The 16808-nt window shown below is 29.2% G+C and overlaps 3 protein-coding genes across 4 annotated transcripts; 1 reads left to right on the top strand and 2 right to left on the bottom strand.

Annotated features, from left to right (window-relative positions):
* Nucleotides 1-52: 52 nt before the first annotated feature.
* Nucleotides 53-8956, bottom strand: Nt5c (5' nucleotidase C). Of its 2 annotated transcripts, XM_085191088.1 has the most exons (10): nucleotides 8605-8956; nucleotides 8339-8514; nucleotides 7903-8130; nucleotides 4946-5080; nucleotides 3924-4081; nucleotides 3562-3748; nucleotides 3081-3221; nucleotides 2635-2786; nucleotides 1895-1915; nucleotides 1404-1750 (listed from the first exon to the last, which is right to left on the bottom strand). In XM_085191088.1, the coding sequence occupies exons 1-10, from the start codon at nucleotides 8759-8761 to the stop codon at nucleotides 1546-1548; spliced, it is 1560 nt and encodes a 519-aa protein (XP_085047214.1). In that variant the 5' UTR covers nucleotides 8762-8956; the 3' UTR covers nucleotides 1404-1545. The 2 variants fall into 2 exon arrangements, with proteins under 2 accessions (XP_085047215.1, XP_085047214.1); XM_085191089.1 differs by lacking the exon at nucleotides 1895-1915 and having other exon boundaries at nucleotides 53-1750.
* A 959-nt stretch (nucleotides 8957-9915) lies between these two features.
* Nucleotides 9916-13274, bottom strand: LOC146535627 (uridylate-specific endoribonuclease C-like). Its single transcript, XM_085191096.1, has 7 exons — nucleotides 13135-13274; nucleotides 11457-12303; nucleotides 11113-11224; nucleotides 10944-11028; nucleotides 10703-10846; nucleotides 10542-10630; nucleotides 9916-10260 (listed from the first exon to the last, which is right to left on the bottom strand). The coding sequence occupies exons 1-7, from the start codon at nucleotides 13190-13192 to the stop codon at nucleotides 10027-10029; spliced, it is 1569 nt and encodes a 522-aa protein (XP_085047222.1). The 5' UTR covers nucleotides 13193-13274; the 3' UTR covers nucleotides 9916-10026.
* Nucleotides 13275-14424: 1150 nt separating this feature from the next.
* On the top strand, nucleotides 14425-16379 carry rasp (protein-cysteine N-palmitoyltransferase Rasp). The gene is made up of 4 exons (XM_085191097.1): nucleotides 14425-14565; nucleotides 14643-15394; nucleotides 15470-15687; nucleotides 15862-16379. The coding sequence occupies exons 1-4, from the start codon at nucleotides 14448-14450 to the stop codon at nucleotides 16319-16321; spliced, it is 1548 nt and encodes a 515-aa protein (XP_085047223.1). The 5' UTR covers nucleotides 14425-14447; the 3' UTR covers nucleotides 16322-16379.
* Nucleotides 16380-16808: the final 429 nt, after the last annotated feature.

Below are 16808 nucleotides of genomic sequence, written 5' to 3' on the forward strand. Positions count from 1 at the left end.
TAATTACATATAATCTGTATAATGGGGAAGGAAACAAATAAAACTATGCATATTAAAGATTTCTCGTTTATTGTCTAAGAGATGGCACAATATAAAAGGTTCATCTAAGGTCACATGACGATATTGATTAACAAATGTTAAATAAAAACTATCCAAGTAAATATTATACCATAAATAATCAGAAGGACTGGAATAAAGTGTAAAGGATTTTAAGGTCAATGTAAATGGATATTGTTAAAATTAGTTTAGAAAAATTAGAAATTAGATAGAAAAAAATTCTATCACTCAACAAATAATCGTAGTATAAAAAAATATCTATGAGACTAACAGAGAGATTAATACCCCATTACCCCCATTCTGTATTTAAACCAGCCTTCGACAAATTGCACAATTTTTTAAGAATAGCGCCAAAATTTGCGCATCATTGTATATCGTTAACTTATAATAATTAATAGTTTCAATCGTTGTATGATATGACCTTTTATATATTTCTTAAATTATTTTAGGGCAAGACTGTGGCTTCTTTAAACCCAGTTCATAAAAGGAAAACAATATCAAAGTTACTTTTAACATAGAAGTAATACAGTACAAGACAATTGCTTGATGACACATAAATATTTTAGAATCTAAAAATTTTAAAGTTGAGTTTGTTAATTAAGTAATAAATACACTTGACTAGCTTCTGATTGAATAAATACTTTCAAGTTTTAACAACAGTAATACTAGGTTTATAAAACAGTCAAAATAATTACAAAGTATATTACAACAAGTGATAAAGTTTTTATAATGATTTAATTTGTACATACAATATTTTTATAAAACATTATTCTTAATACAGACTAGTAAAGAAGAAAAAATAGTAAAAGGTTTTGAACACTTATAGCAATACTTAAATATTATTTTAACATTCTACTCAGCTTAGATCTTCAACTTGAGAAAAATATTTCAGTATAATATATAAACTACTGCAATACTACACATACATTTTATTTATATATATAAATTTGTGAATCTATATTTTAAATATTTTTTTTACTACAACTACTCAATTCAAACTAAAATAAGCCTGAACCTATTGCTGTCGTTTCGATATGTATTATCGATTAATTACAATCGACAAATCATTCGTATTCGATTATTGATTATAAATTTACATATATAAGTGTTTCCTGTAAAATGTACAAAAATATTATGATAAAACATCTAATAAACAATATAAATATTAGACTTGCACTGTGCCTATATACAGACTTCATATACATTATCAAAGTAATCGATTTTTAACAAAACGTATAAAAAAGGGATAAAACTGTCATTTTTCAGTCCTTTAAGGTAAATATATAAAATTGGAGTGTTTTTTTTTTCACAAAAATTGACAATATTCATATAAACACAGATTAATCATCTCAAAAAAATGTTATCAGTATCATATGTTACCCGTAAAACGTTCGATACTATTTTTTGCTTACTTAATACGTCGTAAAGCATTAGAACTATTTGCTTATTACAATACTTTTATAAGCAACGACAATTTCTAGCCTTATTTCAAACAAAATAAGATCCATATTCGTGCGGCATGACCCCACGTCGTGGATAAAACGTATGAGTCAAAGAATACTTCAATAAATTTCTTATATTAGAAGTATAGATGTCGGCAAAGCGGAACAATCTTCGAGAGAAGTATGTAGGGTTGTGGTAAGTCCGAAAAACACTACCAAATTGTGGATTAAATACGGATTTCGTTGAGTTCCTGAAATGAAATGTACTTTTTATACTAACTACATACATCTAATCTACATATGAAATAAATATATGTTTCTACACTATTAAAAGTTTATACAACTTTGCTATGTTTGAATTATAATTATATTTTTTTACTGAATTTATAAAGTACCTTAACTCCTCCCGAGCAGAGCTGTGGAACATATTATCATGTATATCCAATATAACATATTTTTTTTAACGGAAGTTTTAATAAGAATTTAGGTCAATACATTTATATAATTTTACTTCTAAAATTATGAAAATATGTCTAAGAATCATTTAATTTATTAAAAGAAAAAAACCCCTCCGTTTCCCACTTTCCGCCAAATAAGATAGGAGAGATTGCGTGTTGAGTGGCGTATTGAGTACGTGAAGTAAACACTATATAGAGGGGTGCCGAATGCTAATATTTTTTTACGTAAAGCATACAAGATATATTAAAGTCATAAGATAAGTATCACTCACACCATGATATATGCCAAACTTAATAATCGTATTAAAAATAACTTCTTACCTTATATCCTTTGGATTAATATTAAGATTTACTTTTACTACATGAAACTACTATCATTTGATTACATATACAAAATTTCCATTTGATAATGTATTTTTAATATAATAAATCTATAAATTCAATTCAATCCAATTACAATAGTTTCATTTAATAAGTTTAAGCCAAAGATAATTTTACTCATATTTTATTACCGTCGAGGCCGTCGTGGTTAAGCGGTGCGTCTGATTGTGAACGCGAAGGTTGTGGGGTTCTATTTCCCATCCATGGGATTTATCAAAACAAGGCGCGGCGTCGAATTCCTCCGCTTAATATGTTTCCTGTCTAGTATGAAACTAAAAATATATTTAACAATTTACCTGAGATTATCTCTTTCCGCCATCCATTCACTGATGACCTCTAATGCCTCCGGTTCCTTATAATCTTGGTGGTCCTCAATTAACTGGGTAAGCATTTGTAACCAGTTGGCATTCTCTTTGAACGACTGCATGTTTAGCGTATTTATTTCATGCTGTAAATATAGTGAAAAATAAATATCTATGACCTCAAATACTCTATAGTGTGGGTAACAAAACCAGTACATAATTTTAATTTTATTCATAAAAAAAATGTCAGTCATTGTTGTTTACAATATTTTTTATTAAATCGGGGCTGTGTTCGGCTGGGCACAGAGCTCGTGTACGGGAAAGATGGAACTGGGTATTCTATCTAACTCAACATTATCTAAGATAATTTTTTAAATCTGGTATCAGAACCCAATAGAGATTTTTCACAATAATATTTCTATAAAGATATATAAACATACAGTAAGTTCATTTATAATAGCGCCGGTCCTCCACCCGTGCTCTAGTGTGACGTCAGCGAGGTCACTGTAGGGGTGGTCGCCGAAGTACAACACTTGATGGCCGCTCCACCCTGTCAGATCTTGTAGCTGCTTCACTGTGCCCTGAAAATATTGTATAATACAATTACAAATTATAGTCATCTTATTATTAGTTAAGGCTTCTAAGCGCAATGGAACAGTATCTAAATGTAATCGCGTCGTTTGTACCCACAATTTCCTCTCGAGGGAATTAATTATTTTCATTTTCTTGTTTGTGTTGTAAGACGAAGTGCAGCGTTGAGTTCCGTCATTGAATACGCAATATCTCGAAAATAGGACAGAAGAGAGAGCGAATAAACATTAGGTTATCCACCTGCCTCCTATATGCAGTATACAGCGTGAAATTAAAAAAAAAAATAGAATGCTAACACCATTTCTTTAATAATGAGAGTTTATATCTAACCTCATAATAAATTATTCCTTTCTCTAAAGAAGTAACTTTCTCCCAAATATGACTATTAGCGTTTTTATCGAACACTCGTATAGGGCGAGAATGCTCTGTAAAAAACTTAGGTTTATTCGCGTTCACTATGACCACATCGAAATAGTCGCGCCAATCCGCACCGACCAACATCTCCATACCAGCATTTCTGTAATTTTATAATTAATTATTAAAAGTGCTATAACATTAAAAATACCTTATAAAAATATTTTTATAAATAAAATATTTTAATTAGATTTATTAAAAAACTTATGTTGTAAGTAAAATTTTATATTTTCTTAACCTATAGAAATTGGTTAAGTTTAAAATAAAGAATGACTTACACAAAATGATATGGACTATTTGTGACTAAGAATAATTTTTTGTCACTTTCTTGTAGTATTTGGAAATATTTTTTCAAATCTGAATTTGGTCGAATATATTCGTCTACGTTTTGAGCTACGATCTTATGCATTATTGGATGACAACTTTGTACAGAGTTCTGAAAATACAAACAAAAGATAAAGCTATCTTAAGACATGAGATCGATATATAGATGCATATAATTAATATGTATATAAAGGTCGAACACGTATTATTTACTGCATCACATACCTCGTACTTTAAATTGCACATAAAAAATAAAGATAAATAAATATAACAAATTGATAAATTAGGTATCTACACGTTTTTAATGGTTATAGTAATTTTTTTTAGCTTCACGCTGTATCCCGCACATAGCAGGGTACCACTTTCCGCCGATTTTTGGAGGCATTGTGTGTGGAACTCAACGCCGCCCTTTGCTTGTAATAATAATAATTGAAATAAAATAATATAATATAATGTAGTTAACAATCAAATGAATTTTACGTCTAGCGAATCTCTTACAACATTCTACATCTTGCCTGTACGATCGATACAATCGTCGCATGGTAATTAATTGGATACGATAGAAGCGTAAGATTTCTTATCATGATTAGTATTATGCTTAGAAATAGACTCTCGATTAGTATTATGCTTAGAAATAGAAGACCGAGGACTTCCTAATACGCATGTAAAATATATTGCTAGACTAATATTTTTATTCTACCAACCACTTAAATTATTTTGATTTACCATTCATAATAATTATTGTAATATAGTTCAATATCTACAAACAAAAAAAAATTATTCTAAGTAAGCAAACATGTGAAAATTCTAAATATTAATAATGATGACATATATGTGTAACATGCCTACAACTCTGTGGTTACGAAGAAGTTTAATATTTCATATTATCTATGCAATTTAACTTAAATATGAACTATTACATGCAATAGTTACAAGTTTTAGTTTTGTTTCAATTTAAAATAACTTTAATATTTACCTTCACATCTAAGAACAGGATCTCAGGATGATAATCAATGTGATTTTTAATAAAAAATTCTGCAACATTGCACAGCAAGCCCATTTCTGGCACAGAAAACAAATCAGCTAAATGCACCATTTTAGACCTGTTAGTCTGAAACAAAGATTTGAAATTGGAAATAAATAATCATTTTTCAACAAAGGCGGCCATTACAATGGTGGCTAAGAACAGTCTATATTATTAAGTAGCTTTTCAATAAAAAAAAAAACTAAATCATAATCCGTTCCGGAGCTACGGCGCCACGACAGACATACAAATACACATAATATACACAAACACGTCAAACTTATAACATCCTTCTGTTTTCGTCGAGGGTTTATAAGCTACGAATGAAACCAACTAGACAGGAAATTTATTGTTTCCTCGGTCTAGTTAAAAATAAATAATAAATAAAATACTGTTTATTGTAAATGTCATTCTCTGTAAGCTATGTTTTGTTTTATTTGAATTGAATGAAATCAAATACTTAAATTAAAAAAAAGCTAAATATAAAAGCTAACCTAAGCTAAACTTTGTAAGATATTTTATTATATGATTACGTTTCTGCAGTCTTTTTAGTTTTCTACTCAAAACCAGTGTGTGACAAAAAACTAGTTTTGCAAATTTTCTACCGGTTTCGCTCTGCATTATATAAAACAAAATTTCGAAATATACTCGTATAATCGCGAAACAAAAGTATAAGTTATATCGATATATTAAAAAACAGCGCACAATTCATTATTTACCTAATTCAGTGACAAATAGTTTGTTTAAATTTTTTAAATAAATATAAGAAACATTTAAGCTTGCCTTATTTGGTTGTCAAATATTTGCCGTATTCTATAACAAGCTAGTATTTGCGAGTAAATTGTGCTAATTAAGATAAAATCACATATATGCGAAACTGAATATATTTGGAACACATGTGGAGCGAGTGAGTGAACTGAATCAAGGAGTAATCAAAGGAGACTAAATCTGAGGTGACTAGAGAAAGTCCCTGATAACTGACCTGATAACTCTAGGCGTGGTTAATGAAACCGAAAAGGCCAGGATTATTGTAGACTGGGGCTACAACCCATCCGCAACTATAGTGCCTATGATATTCACTTTTATAGTTATTATTATTAGCTCCACGCTGTATCCCGCCTAAACGGTGTAGGCAGAGGTAATCTAGTGTTAAGACACTCTACTTCCCACTGTCCGCCGAAATCTCGACTCTTCCTGTTGTGTGGCAGAACTCCACGCCGCGCTTTGCCTTGATAGAATGCGTATTTTTTACATTTTATGAAAATAAATAAGTAAATATTAAATAATAGTTAGTAAATAATAGTTTAAATTAATAATTTCAAATTGCACCAACTCATTGATTGATTAAAATAAATTTAAGCATTTTTTAATTATAAGATTATTACTTAATAATGAACAAATACGAAAAAAATTCTTTGTGAATAAATTGCCAAGCTATCAATATTTGTCATGTTTTATAAAAGTAAAAAATATGCAATATGTTGCATTTTTTTATTTATACACCAAATAAATAGGTGAAAATACCTATAATAGTCCTTAACTTTTATAAACCTTTGAAGACTTTGTACTTAGTGAGATGTAAAAGCTATTTTTTATTTTATTTTAATAAATTGTTGAATGACTGTTTAAATATTTTTATAGCCAAAGAATACTCATATAAATCTTCTATATATATAAAATCGAAAGGTCACTCACTCATCACGAAATCTCAGAATCTACCAGAGCTAGGAGTTTCAAATTTTGCACGGAGGTTTTTTATAGGACGTAGGTGCTCGCTAAGACGGGAATTTGCAATATTCGACTCCTAAGGGGTTGTTTTTGGGGTCGAAAGTTTGTATGAAACTTCATTACTTCAAATGCTAGGAGTCTTAAACTTTGGATAGACGTCACTAGGACGTAGTCATGGGGACAGAAATTAATAATAACATAGTTCACGCGGGTGAAACCGCGAGCGGGCCGCTAGTAACTATATAAATATACTCAATAAAATGTTAAATTGCATCAATTGTAATCAAAATAAATTAAAACATTAATCAATCATAAAAGTCAATAAATAATATTCAATAAAAAGTTGTACTCTTAATATTTACATTAATCAGAAGGTTTTGTACTCAGTGAAATGTAGAAACTGTTAGTAATAATATTTGCCATATGATAGTTACAAACATATGTGGTGCATTAGTTTAGTTTATTATCATGTCAGTCAGACCTTGTAGGTATTAGACGACATTGCAAGGGGAATGCACAAATGAATGATTGCTTACAAGTGCTCTTGCTTTATTGAATGTTATAATATAAGGATATATCACTTAAAACATTAAAATATGTTACATTTATATATAATTTTTCTTATTTAATTTGATTAAACATAAGTTGCACATATTTTAAATCATTTTTTGAAGTATAATATTATGTAAACATTTATTCCAATCTTCATAAATGAGGTGCAGTGGGATAGTAACTTGAAATGTGATAGTTGTAGGTTTAATCCTCATTTGGGGCAATTATTATTCAAATTCATAATATTCTTCATTAAAAGAGACTTTTCAATTGAATTGCTGAATGCACATATGCCTAGCTATTTAGAAAGCTGTTCTGCTGAGAAAAGCCTAGAAAAAGCTATGTCAATGTTACAAAATTAAGTATTAAATAGACTGGCAGCCATCCAGCATAAGATTTATTTAATGTTATATAAAGAGGATCCATACAATAGTATTGTCCAAGTAAGAAAGGCTTTACTTGGTTCTTGTATGTCATTTATAGTCATTTCCCACTACAGCACATTCTGCCTCAAAACTTGGACAGAAAGTGGGGAAAGAGTTCTTAAGGTTCCCTTTACCTACCCTGTTGTAGGAAAAAACATAATCCTATGAAATAATAAATATATCATTTAATAATTACAAACTCACCTTATGAACTCTAGTGTCACCTTCAACATAAGCAATTGGTATTATTCTATTTTTGTATATTTTGAGAACTTCCTCTGTCGATACTGGTGTAAGTCCCCTATAGACGGCACCAAATTGTATTTGTAAAAATGAATCCAATTTTAAAAGTAAACCCTTTTCAATATCATAATGCAGGCCTCTGACTGCAAAATCTGGTTTATATTCTAATTTTGATATTTCTGGAGGATACTAAAAATATATATGCATGTTTATTATACATATATTATTTAAAATATTAAATAAGTTAAGCAAACTTATACTTTGTTTATTTATTATTTGTTTAAGTACATTTTATTGTAATTACTGATAAGCAGGTTTACCTGCCATATTTGACAACTTTTTATATGAAAAATGGTTTTTAAAAATTCAACAAAGAAAATAATACTCTTTCAAATACCTTATATTTGTCTAGTAGCATATCTCTTCCTAGATTATATAACAAATGTTCTAAAGTAGGTTTGTAGTGTGCCAGTGTATAATCATAATCAAACCCATATACTTTAACTTCAGTAAGATCTAGCTCGTTACAAGCAAATACTCCTTGGGGATTTACATCTTGAGGCAGTTTTTTAGCTAAAAATAACGAAAAAAAACAAAAGCAATTAGAACATATATAATATTGTAATTACTGAAAAACATTACGTATAATAAATGCATACTTACATCTACATTTTAATTTTGTGCGGCAATAAGCTTCTTTTAAAAGTTCACGTGTAGAAAACTTATTAATAGGCACAAAATAATTTTTATAAACATTTTTAATTGATAAATTATGATTTGATTTTAAAATATTACGGAATAACGTATTACACAGAGTCATTTTTGCTTCGATTCTTAATTAATCAACTGAAACTCTACATATAAAAAGTGATATATTTAAGTAATAACATTTTAACAACACTAGGTTAGCAACTTAAAAACAAATGATTATCGTTGCATAATTTCACGACTTTCTGAGGGAAACATTTTTAGGCGCACACGTGCATATCGTATTATTTTAAGTCACCGTCTGATCTATCAGTGTTGTAACTTTTTTTATCGATAAAATCAATGATGATGTGAATAGTATATAGACGTATATTATTAATTTAGTATGTATTCAAAGTAAATATATAATTTAATAATAAATAAATTTAGATTTTTTTAAAATATGAATAAGCTAGTTCAGTGACAATTTTTTTATTTAATGTTTTTAGTTTGTATTATGCTAGCAACACTGCTGTTCGTATTTGAAAATGGAAAATTTCAACTCGCGGAACAATCAAAAATTCAAAATCGTGACATCAAGATTTTGTGATGTATTTATAATTTATGTTTACAAATGAGTTTTGCCTGTGATTTTTATAATTGAAATAATCTTAATTTAGGTCCTTTTAATTTTCGGACGTTTTGCAAGTTATCTGAGTAAAACAATTTTAACTGAAATTGAAATATAAACACACCACCAAGTGAATTTTAAAATTTAACCTCGGTTAGAATATTAACTAGGTTAGTTTCAGCACTAAGGTTTTAGTGAGTAGTTTGATATCTTCTTCTTGTCTGCCCGTATCTGAAAAGTTTTCCCGCGTTACAAGCGAGAGGGTTAATGCTAATAACGCAATTGTAGGCTTATATATTATAGTACCACCATGTATTTATATGATTCGTATTCATTTAATTAATTAGTTATTACAGACACTGGTGAAAAAAAAATCATTTCTTAAAAGCATTGTCAATGTGAGCTTAATTTAAAAACCGTTTTAAAGAACCGTTCCCTACGTTCCGCCGATTTTCTCGAGGCATTGCTTGTTTAGCGGTGAACCTCAACGTCGAGCTTTTTGCTTTGGCAAAATAAAAATCTTACTAAACTATAATGCATTTCCTAGAGTAAGGATCAAACCTACAACCATCGGGTTATAGTCCTTGTGTCCGTGCGCCACGACGGGCGTTTTAGACATTGTGGCATGAATAAGGATATATAAATAAAAGCTTTGATAACAAAAATAGTTTCTATAATCATTAAAACATATTAAAAACATTTTTACAGAATATAATCGAATTTGTTATTTGCTGTGTTAATTTTATAATTGTTTTTAGTATTTATTTTTAAATTTGAGGATAAGCACTGCCTATAAAATTTTTGCTACGATATCTAAAGTTGTGAGTAATAATGTTTACATCCTTATTTCCGAGCTTTATATTGCAGTCATTATCGACACGAGTTACATAACATAAAGTGTATATCGCCATTTCTAATTCAGGAGATGTCCCAATAAACATTGTGTCCACAGGTTTGTCAACTCCTTGTTGATTGAAATGTATTTTGATCACAGCCCCTTTCTGTAGACAATAAAATTTTATAAGATATAAATTAAAAGTATTAATATCAATTAAGCATATGTTTTTTTTACTATTATGATTGCATTGATTGATTTTATTATGCAAATCGTTTCTCATCTACCTCCTTTGATTAGCTGGAAGGAAGCTCTTTCAAAAATAAGCCTGCCATTGTTAACAATCTTTACAATTTAATTTTTTCTTGTGTTTTTATTACATACAATAAAAAATACATCTCTTTGTTATCAATTTGTAAATATATTATTTATTTTCAATATACTTACATCACTCAGTTCGGCATATTTGAGGTAGCCTAAATAATTTATTCGGTTCGCTTCTTCTTCTTTGGAAAAATATACCCAGTTATGTAAGCCTATAACAAGAAATATACTAGTTAATAAAAGTAAATATTAATTAACAAATTTAATAGAATTTACATTTATACCTGATACTTCTCCATTTTTAAGCTCAGATACAAAGACATGCTCGAAACCAGAGCTACTAATTTTGCCTTTTCCTCTTGAATATAAACCAAACCACATCTGTTTTAAATAATCTCGTTGTAGCTTAGGATCCGGCGAGACATATCCTATAACGTTAACAAAAAACATTTTTATTTTGTTTATTGGTGATACTCACTATTAATTAAGTAAATTAATTAGGCATTTTCCAAAAATCTTGTGTACCTTTATCTTTTAGAAAATTCATTAAGTGACGTATCACACTTGTAGCCATTATTGCATCCATAAACGCATTTTCCTCATTCTTTTCCTGCAATATACATACTAAATTATTAAAATATCTTTATTTATAGTTAATACTCATGTACGATTGAATTTATTTATTTAACTTTACCTGTGCTGTAACATATTCATTTACTAAGGTATCACGTTCATAATTATCTAATAATGGCAAGAATTTTTGTACGGTCAGAATGTTCCACGCGTCAGGTGCAATAGTGAGTAATCTGCAAACATAAAAATACATTATGAACATCTTTATCTCGTAGATTGATATATTGTTTATGTTTACTATTTTTGCATACATATAGTTTGTGCAAATCTTCTGCTTTAGTCTTAATTTTCAGCTAGTTCTGGCCGAAACCGATATTGTCAAGTCATATTAAAATTCTTATGACACGAAACAGAAGGAAATCTTTACTGCTTAATTCAGTTATTCCAAACACGACAAATACTTACGGAGAAGGGGCTTTATCGTCTTTTGAAAATGAAGTAGTTTTTTCTTGATAGTTAATTGTTATATATTTTGCTGCATTGTTTACATCTTTGCGAAGCAGTTCTTCACTCACAACTTGCAATTCTGCGTCTGTAGCACTATTCGAATTCGTATTTGTTACATGACCTTGGTTATTTGCTAAAGTACTGGGAAGGGGAGGATTTCGCAATCCATTTGTTGGTAAGTTACTATTAATCACAATGGGTTTTTTTGTGGTAGCCATAATGGTTGGTGATGAACCGATACTGGATTTATCAGCGACTTGATCTTTGTTTTTTGACAATATTGAACTATAACTTAACGTACGCGGAGTTGTCAAACCACTCACAGTCGATTTACTATCGTAGAAATTAATTAGATCTTTAACTTTTCCTGCGCCTTCATATTTGGGATTTACATAATCTCTTTTCGGTATACCAGAGGGCATGGGCGTTGAAATTGCACCAGGTTGTGGACGTGATGTTCCAATGGGCTTCAAAGTTGGAAATTGAGGAGCTACATAATCTCTTTTTGATGTTTGTGTTGTACTACTTGCTTTAGTGGTAGGATTTGCTTTAGGTGTAGATAGTGTTGCTGTTGTTGGCTTTGATGTTGATGGCTGAGGTGCAACATAGTCGCGTTTACCAGACGATTGTTGCTTTGCCGTATTTACTGAATTAATATTAGCACCTTCTGTCGATACTACGTTAGGTTTTGGATTAGGCAAACTTGGAAAATTTGCCGCATATGTATTTTTATTATTTGGAGTTAAACCACCTTCATGTAGCAAAAAATCGCTACTTGGATTGTATCGCTGGTCTTTACCGATACCTGAAAAAGGGAGGAATTTATTATTTTAATTGGTAACTTCTTGTAACAAGATTGCTTTTATGCCTTAATAGTATATAATAATTAATACTTAAAACTGTTATGTTGTTAGTGTAGCTTAATAGATTAATTTCTGACATTATGTGCCTGGATTGGTTCAATTAATAAATATATGTACATATTTTTACATATATGAACATATTCTTTAAAAGTACGACATGATACCATGTATTTTCGGATGTTTATTTGTTCTTAAAAATAATAATTTTAGGAAGTAAATATAATTAACAATTTAAAAAAAATGTAAGGCTTTATGACCTTTCCTCTTTACATAATGATAATGCCAAATTGAAACCGTGACATACAAAACTAAAGGTCAGTCGTTGCACAGGGGCACAAAGTGTGTGTGTTGTAGGTTTGATCCCCATTCGAGGAAATTAAATATTTATTAAAATTTATCATTCCATTTCTTCGCTCGGTGTAGAGACAAAGCGCAGCGTTAATTTCCGCTTCTCAGCATGCCTCCAGAATTCGGTGGAAATTCGGTGGAAATTCGGTGGGGAACGGGTTGTCTTAACACTAGGTTCTGCCCAACCTGCTGTGTGCGGGATACAGCGTGAAGCTGAAAAACACGCACGCAACGCAACAACATGCTTTTGTCGAGGTTTTGCGTAAACAAACTGGGTAAAAATATGTTTCACTTAATATTATTTTAACATTAGATGATAGGGACTAAGAATGTGTAGGTAGAGCGATATCTCAAATGTTTACACAAACATCCTTGACTTTTGACATCTTAATATTTATCATAAATATAATAATATAAATACTCACCTAATTGTACGTGACAACTCACTAAAGTAAGAATTATAAAACAAAAACGACTTTCCATATTTTTATTTATACAATTTATTATCAAATACTAAGTACATCCGTGGAAATAATTAAATAAAAACAAAACTATTAAACAAAACCATAGTATGGGTATAAAGCAGTATAACTGTTTATCATTTAATTGTGAAATAACTTGTGGTCGAGACAACCACGTATAAACTTGACGTATGTCTAACTAAACTAAAACAATGCATGACTAAGAAAAGTAGAACACACTGCATCACAAGTTTTAGTTGGTTCGTTTAACCTTTCTATTAAAATATGACTATGTGAAGATCAACACAAAAACAATGCGTTCAAAGTTAAAGTTGATTTTGGAATGTATTTTTTTAACATGCATTAAAACAAATGTAATAAATAATCAATATAAAAATCAAATCAAAAATAAAAATATCTGTTATATTTTTATTTTTGATTTTTCTTTAATCAGTACATTACACATGAAAACCAAAAAGTTATAAGTAAATTATCTATATAAAGTATCTTTTCATTAACTTTGAACCACAAAATATACGGCATTATACTAAAAATGTGTGCTGTAGGCTGTAGTGTAGTAAAATGAATTCGGATAATTCTGAAAGGCGGGTATTTCTAATAATGACCCACACGTACCAAGTGAAGCAGTATTTCGTGCTCTGGCAACATTTACATAGTATATTCATTTGGGCTTGAGAAAAAAAGTAAATAGACAAAAGGTATGCTTCGACAAGCGTGTAAACATTATAAATATTAAACATTTACTCAGTGAACATTGCCAAAGCAGTAAATACAGTTACGCTAGATACGTTAAGATATTGATAAAGGAATACTCGTAATAAATTACAGAGAAAAGAACTAAGATAATTGTTATAGCGGTGGTTTGGACATGGTCAGAATATTGAGGCATCTTATTCTTTTATAATTGTTTATATACCAATCTTTAGAGCTCAATCATTGCGGTAGGCATTAAAATAACTGTATCATGTTTCTAGTAATATTAACTGAAAAGTTAATAATAATTTACGGTACTAATAATTTACTACTCGAAATAGATGGACATCCCTATATTAGTATTTAATATTTGTCTATGTTAATTTGTCACTTTTGAGCTTTGCCTTTAGCATTTAGCAGCATAGCAGTTGCCAATTGCCATCGTTAAGTGTCAGTGTCATGACGAGATTCATATCATCTAAATTATCGCGGAAATATTTCAACCGGCAAAATTTTAAAACTTGAATATATATAATTAATATTTACCTGACTAATGAGCAAGAATGAATGCTATGAATATAATGAAATCAAATCTTTCGTATACTGAATTATATATCTATTTTTTTCTATGGATAGTTGCGAATATATACTCTCTATTAAAGCTTTTCGAAGCACAAACAGGTAACTTTTTTAAGTTTAATGTTTATATTAGTAATTTTGTCACTTTTTATAATATAATCTTATCTTTTTCTATACAGATATACTAGAAAGAGATGAGAAATTATTGTTCTCATTTAATGATTTACAAAGAGGCTGGTATTTTATTGCAAGACTAAAAGATGTCTCAGATATTGAATGGAGTAGTTGGAAATATTTTTTTTATACCTCTTGGTATTTTATGATATGTCAATTTGTGATATCTGAAATTTTATACATAATATGCAGTTCCTTTTTAAAGTATTGGTTAATATTATCTAGCACAATATTTGTCATTGTTTACATGGGATGTAAACAAATGTTAATCATTTTTGCTCAACCTGTGATGTATGCATTAATTTTATTATGTGGTGGAAGAAAATTAAGTATTTGGATTACAAGTATACTATTACTTTTAAGTTATAACTCATTAAAATATAAGTATTATTTTTGGAACTTTTTGGATCACAAAGATATGCAAGACGAGGAAGTTTATCTCATATTATTTAGTGTAGCATGGATTGAACTACGGTGTATAAGTTATTCTTTAGACTTTATTGAGAAAAAGGATAATATTTTGACTTGGAATGATATTGTAAACTTATTCAGTTACATATTATATTTGCCACTATTGTATACTGGACCAGTTATTCTTTATGAAGAATTTGAAAAAAGTTTTACAACTAAAAGAAAAAAAATAATCCCGAGATTAAAGAGATTTGTAGTAGACATGACATTTTTTCAGCTCTATACTTTTATATTGGATTTGACTTTTCACTATATTTATTTTTTTGCCATGCAAAATGACATGCAGGTATGTGTAAATTATATTTTTAATACAATGTAAAATAAAAAAAAACAAAATTAATATTGTATAGTTGTTTTTCAGTTAGTAAGAAAATTACCAACAATAGCTTTATGTGGTGGAGGATTGTGGATGGGATTGGAGTTCCATATGAAATATGTTGTTTCTTATGGAATTGCCGGAGCTTTTGCCAGACTCGATAATATGGAACCACCTCCAACACCAAGATGCATCGCTAGAATTCATGTTTATTCTCAAATGTGGAAGCATTTTGATGTTGGACTCTATAGATTTTTGGTGAAGTTAGTAATTTTATTATATTTTTTTATATAATATCTACATTTACAAAAATTTACAAATTAACACAAATTTAGTTTTAGGAATTGTATAGTTAATTTTTTTATCATTCTAATTAATGTTTGTTGTTATTCACTTCTTGTACATTTAGATGCTAAATTGAAATATTTACTTTTCAGGTACATTTACAAGCCAGGGTACACTATATTGGGTCAATATTGTAAATTACCAAAGATCTCATATAAACTGTTGGCATCACTTGCAACTTTTTTATTTGTTTTTGTATGGCATGGAACTGTGTGGCACATTCTTGTGTGGTCCTTGCTAAACTACTCAGGTATTACATTAGAATATATTGGCAAGGCTCTTTCTAAATGTGATATGTATACTAAGTTTAGAATAAATATTCTAAGAACTGAGGCTATGGAGACAAGATTTATTGCTTTTTTGTGCTCACCTCTGTTAGCATTGTCTGCTATTTCTAATTTTTATTTATTTGGTGGTAGTGATGTTGGCAATTTGTTTTTTGAAAGTTTCACACAACCATCACTTTTAAATTCTTTAATATTGATAGGATCTTTATATTGCTGTTGCCATGTGTCTATGGCTTTAGAGCAAGTACCTGCAAGAGGTGGTTAGAACAAATTTAAAAATATTTTTTATATTTTTTTTGTATTAAATATTGTATTATCAAATATTTTTTCTTGATTTTTTTATCATCGAGACAGAGAGTAAACCATTTTTCTAATTTTAAAATGCATATTTATAAATTGCAAAACAATTGAAAGAACTGCAAATTTTAGTTTTGTTTCTTTGACAAAGCTCAATCTATAATGACCAATTATTCTAAATTATATGTTATTAGAGCACCATCACAAAATTGTTTAAATTATTATTTTCTTTTTTTGGATCCCCTGCAGTGATTCATTCCCCCTTATGTGGCTTATTATATTGAATCCCTAACAAAACATATAAAAAAAGATGCGAAAATTGTGTGAATTCACAATTTCAATTAATAAAACTGCAATTAGATACCAAGCTTAAATTATATGTGTTTATACTAGTTCAATTGTTAATTTATGGCATTTTTGAACTTCTTTATACCAAGTAATTTTTTATATTAAGT

This window comes from Heliconius melpomene, chromosome 10 (genome assembly GCF_056956725.1).
Source record: "Heliconius melpomene rosina isolate 202511_hmr_F chromosome 10, ASM5695672v1, whole genome shotgun sequence".
NCBI lineage: Eukaryota > Metazoa > Arthropoda > Insecta > Lepidoptera > Nymphalidae > Heliconius > Heliconius melpomene.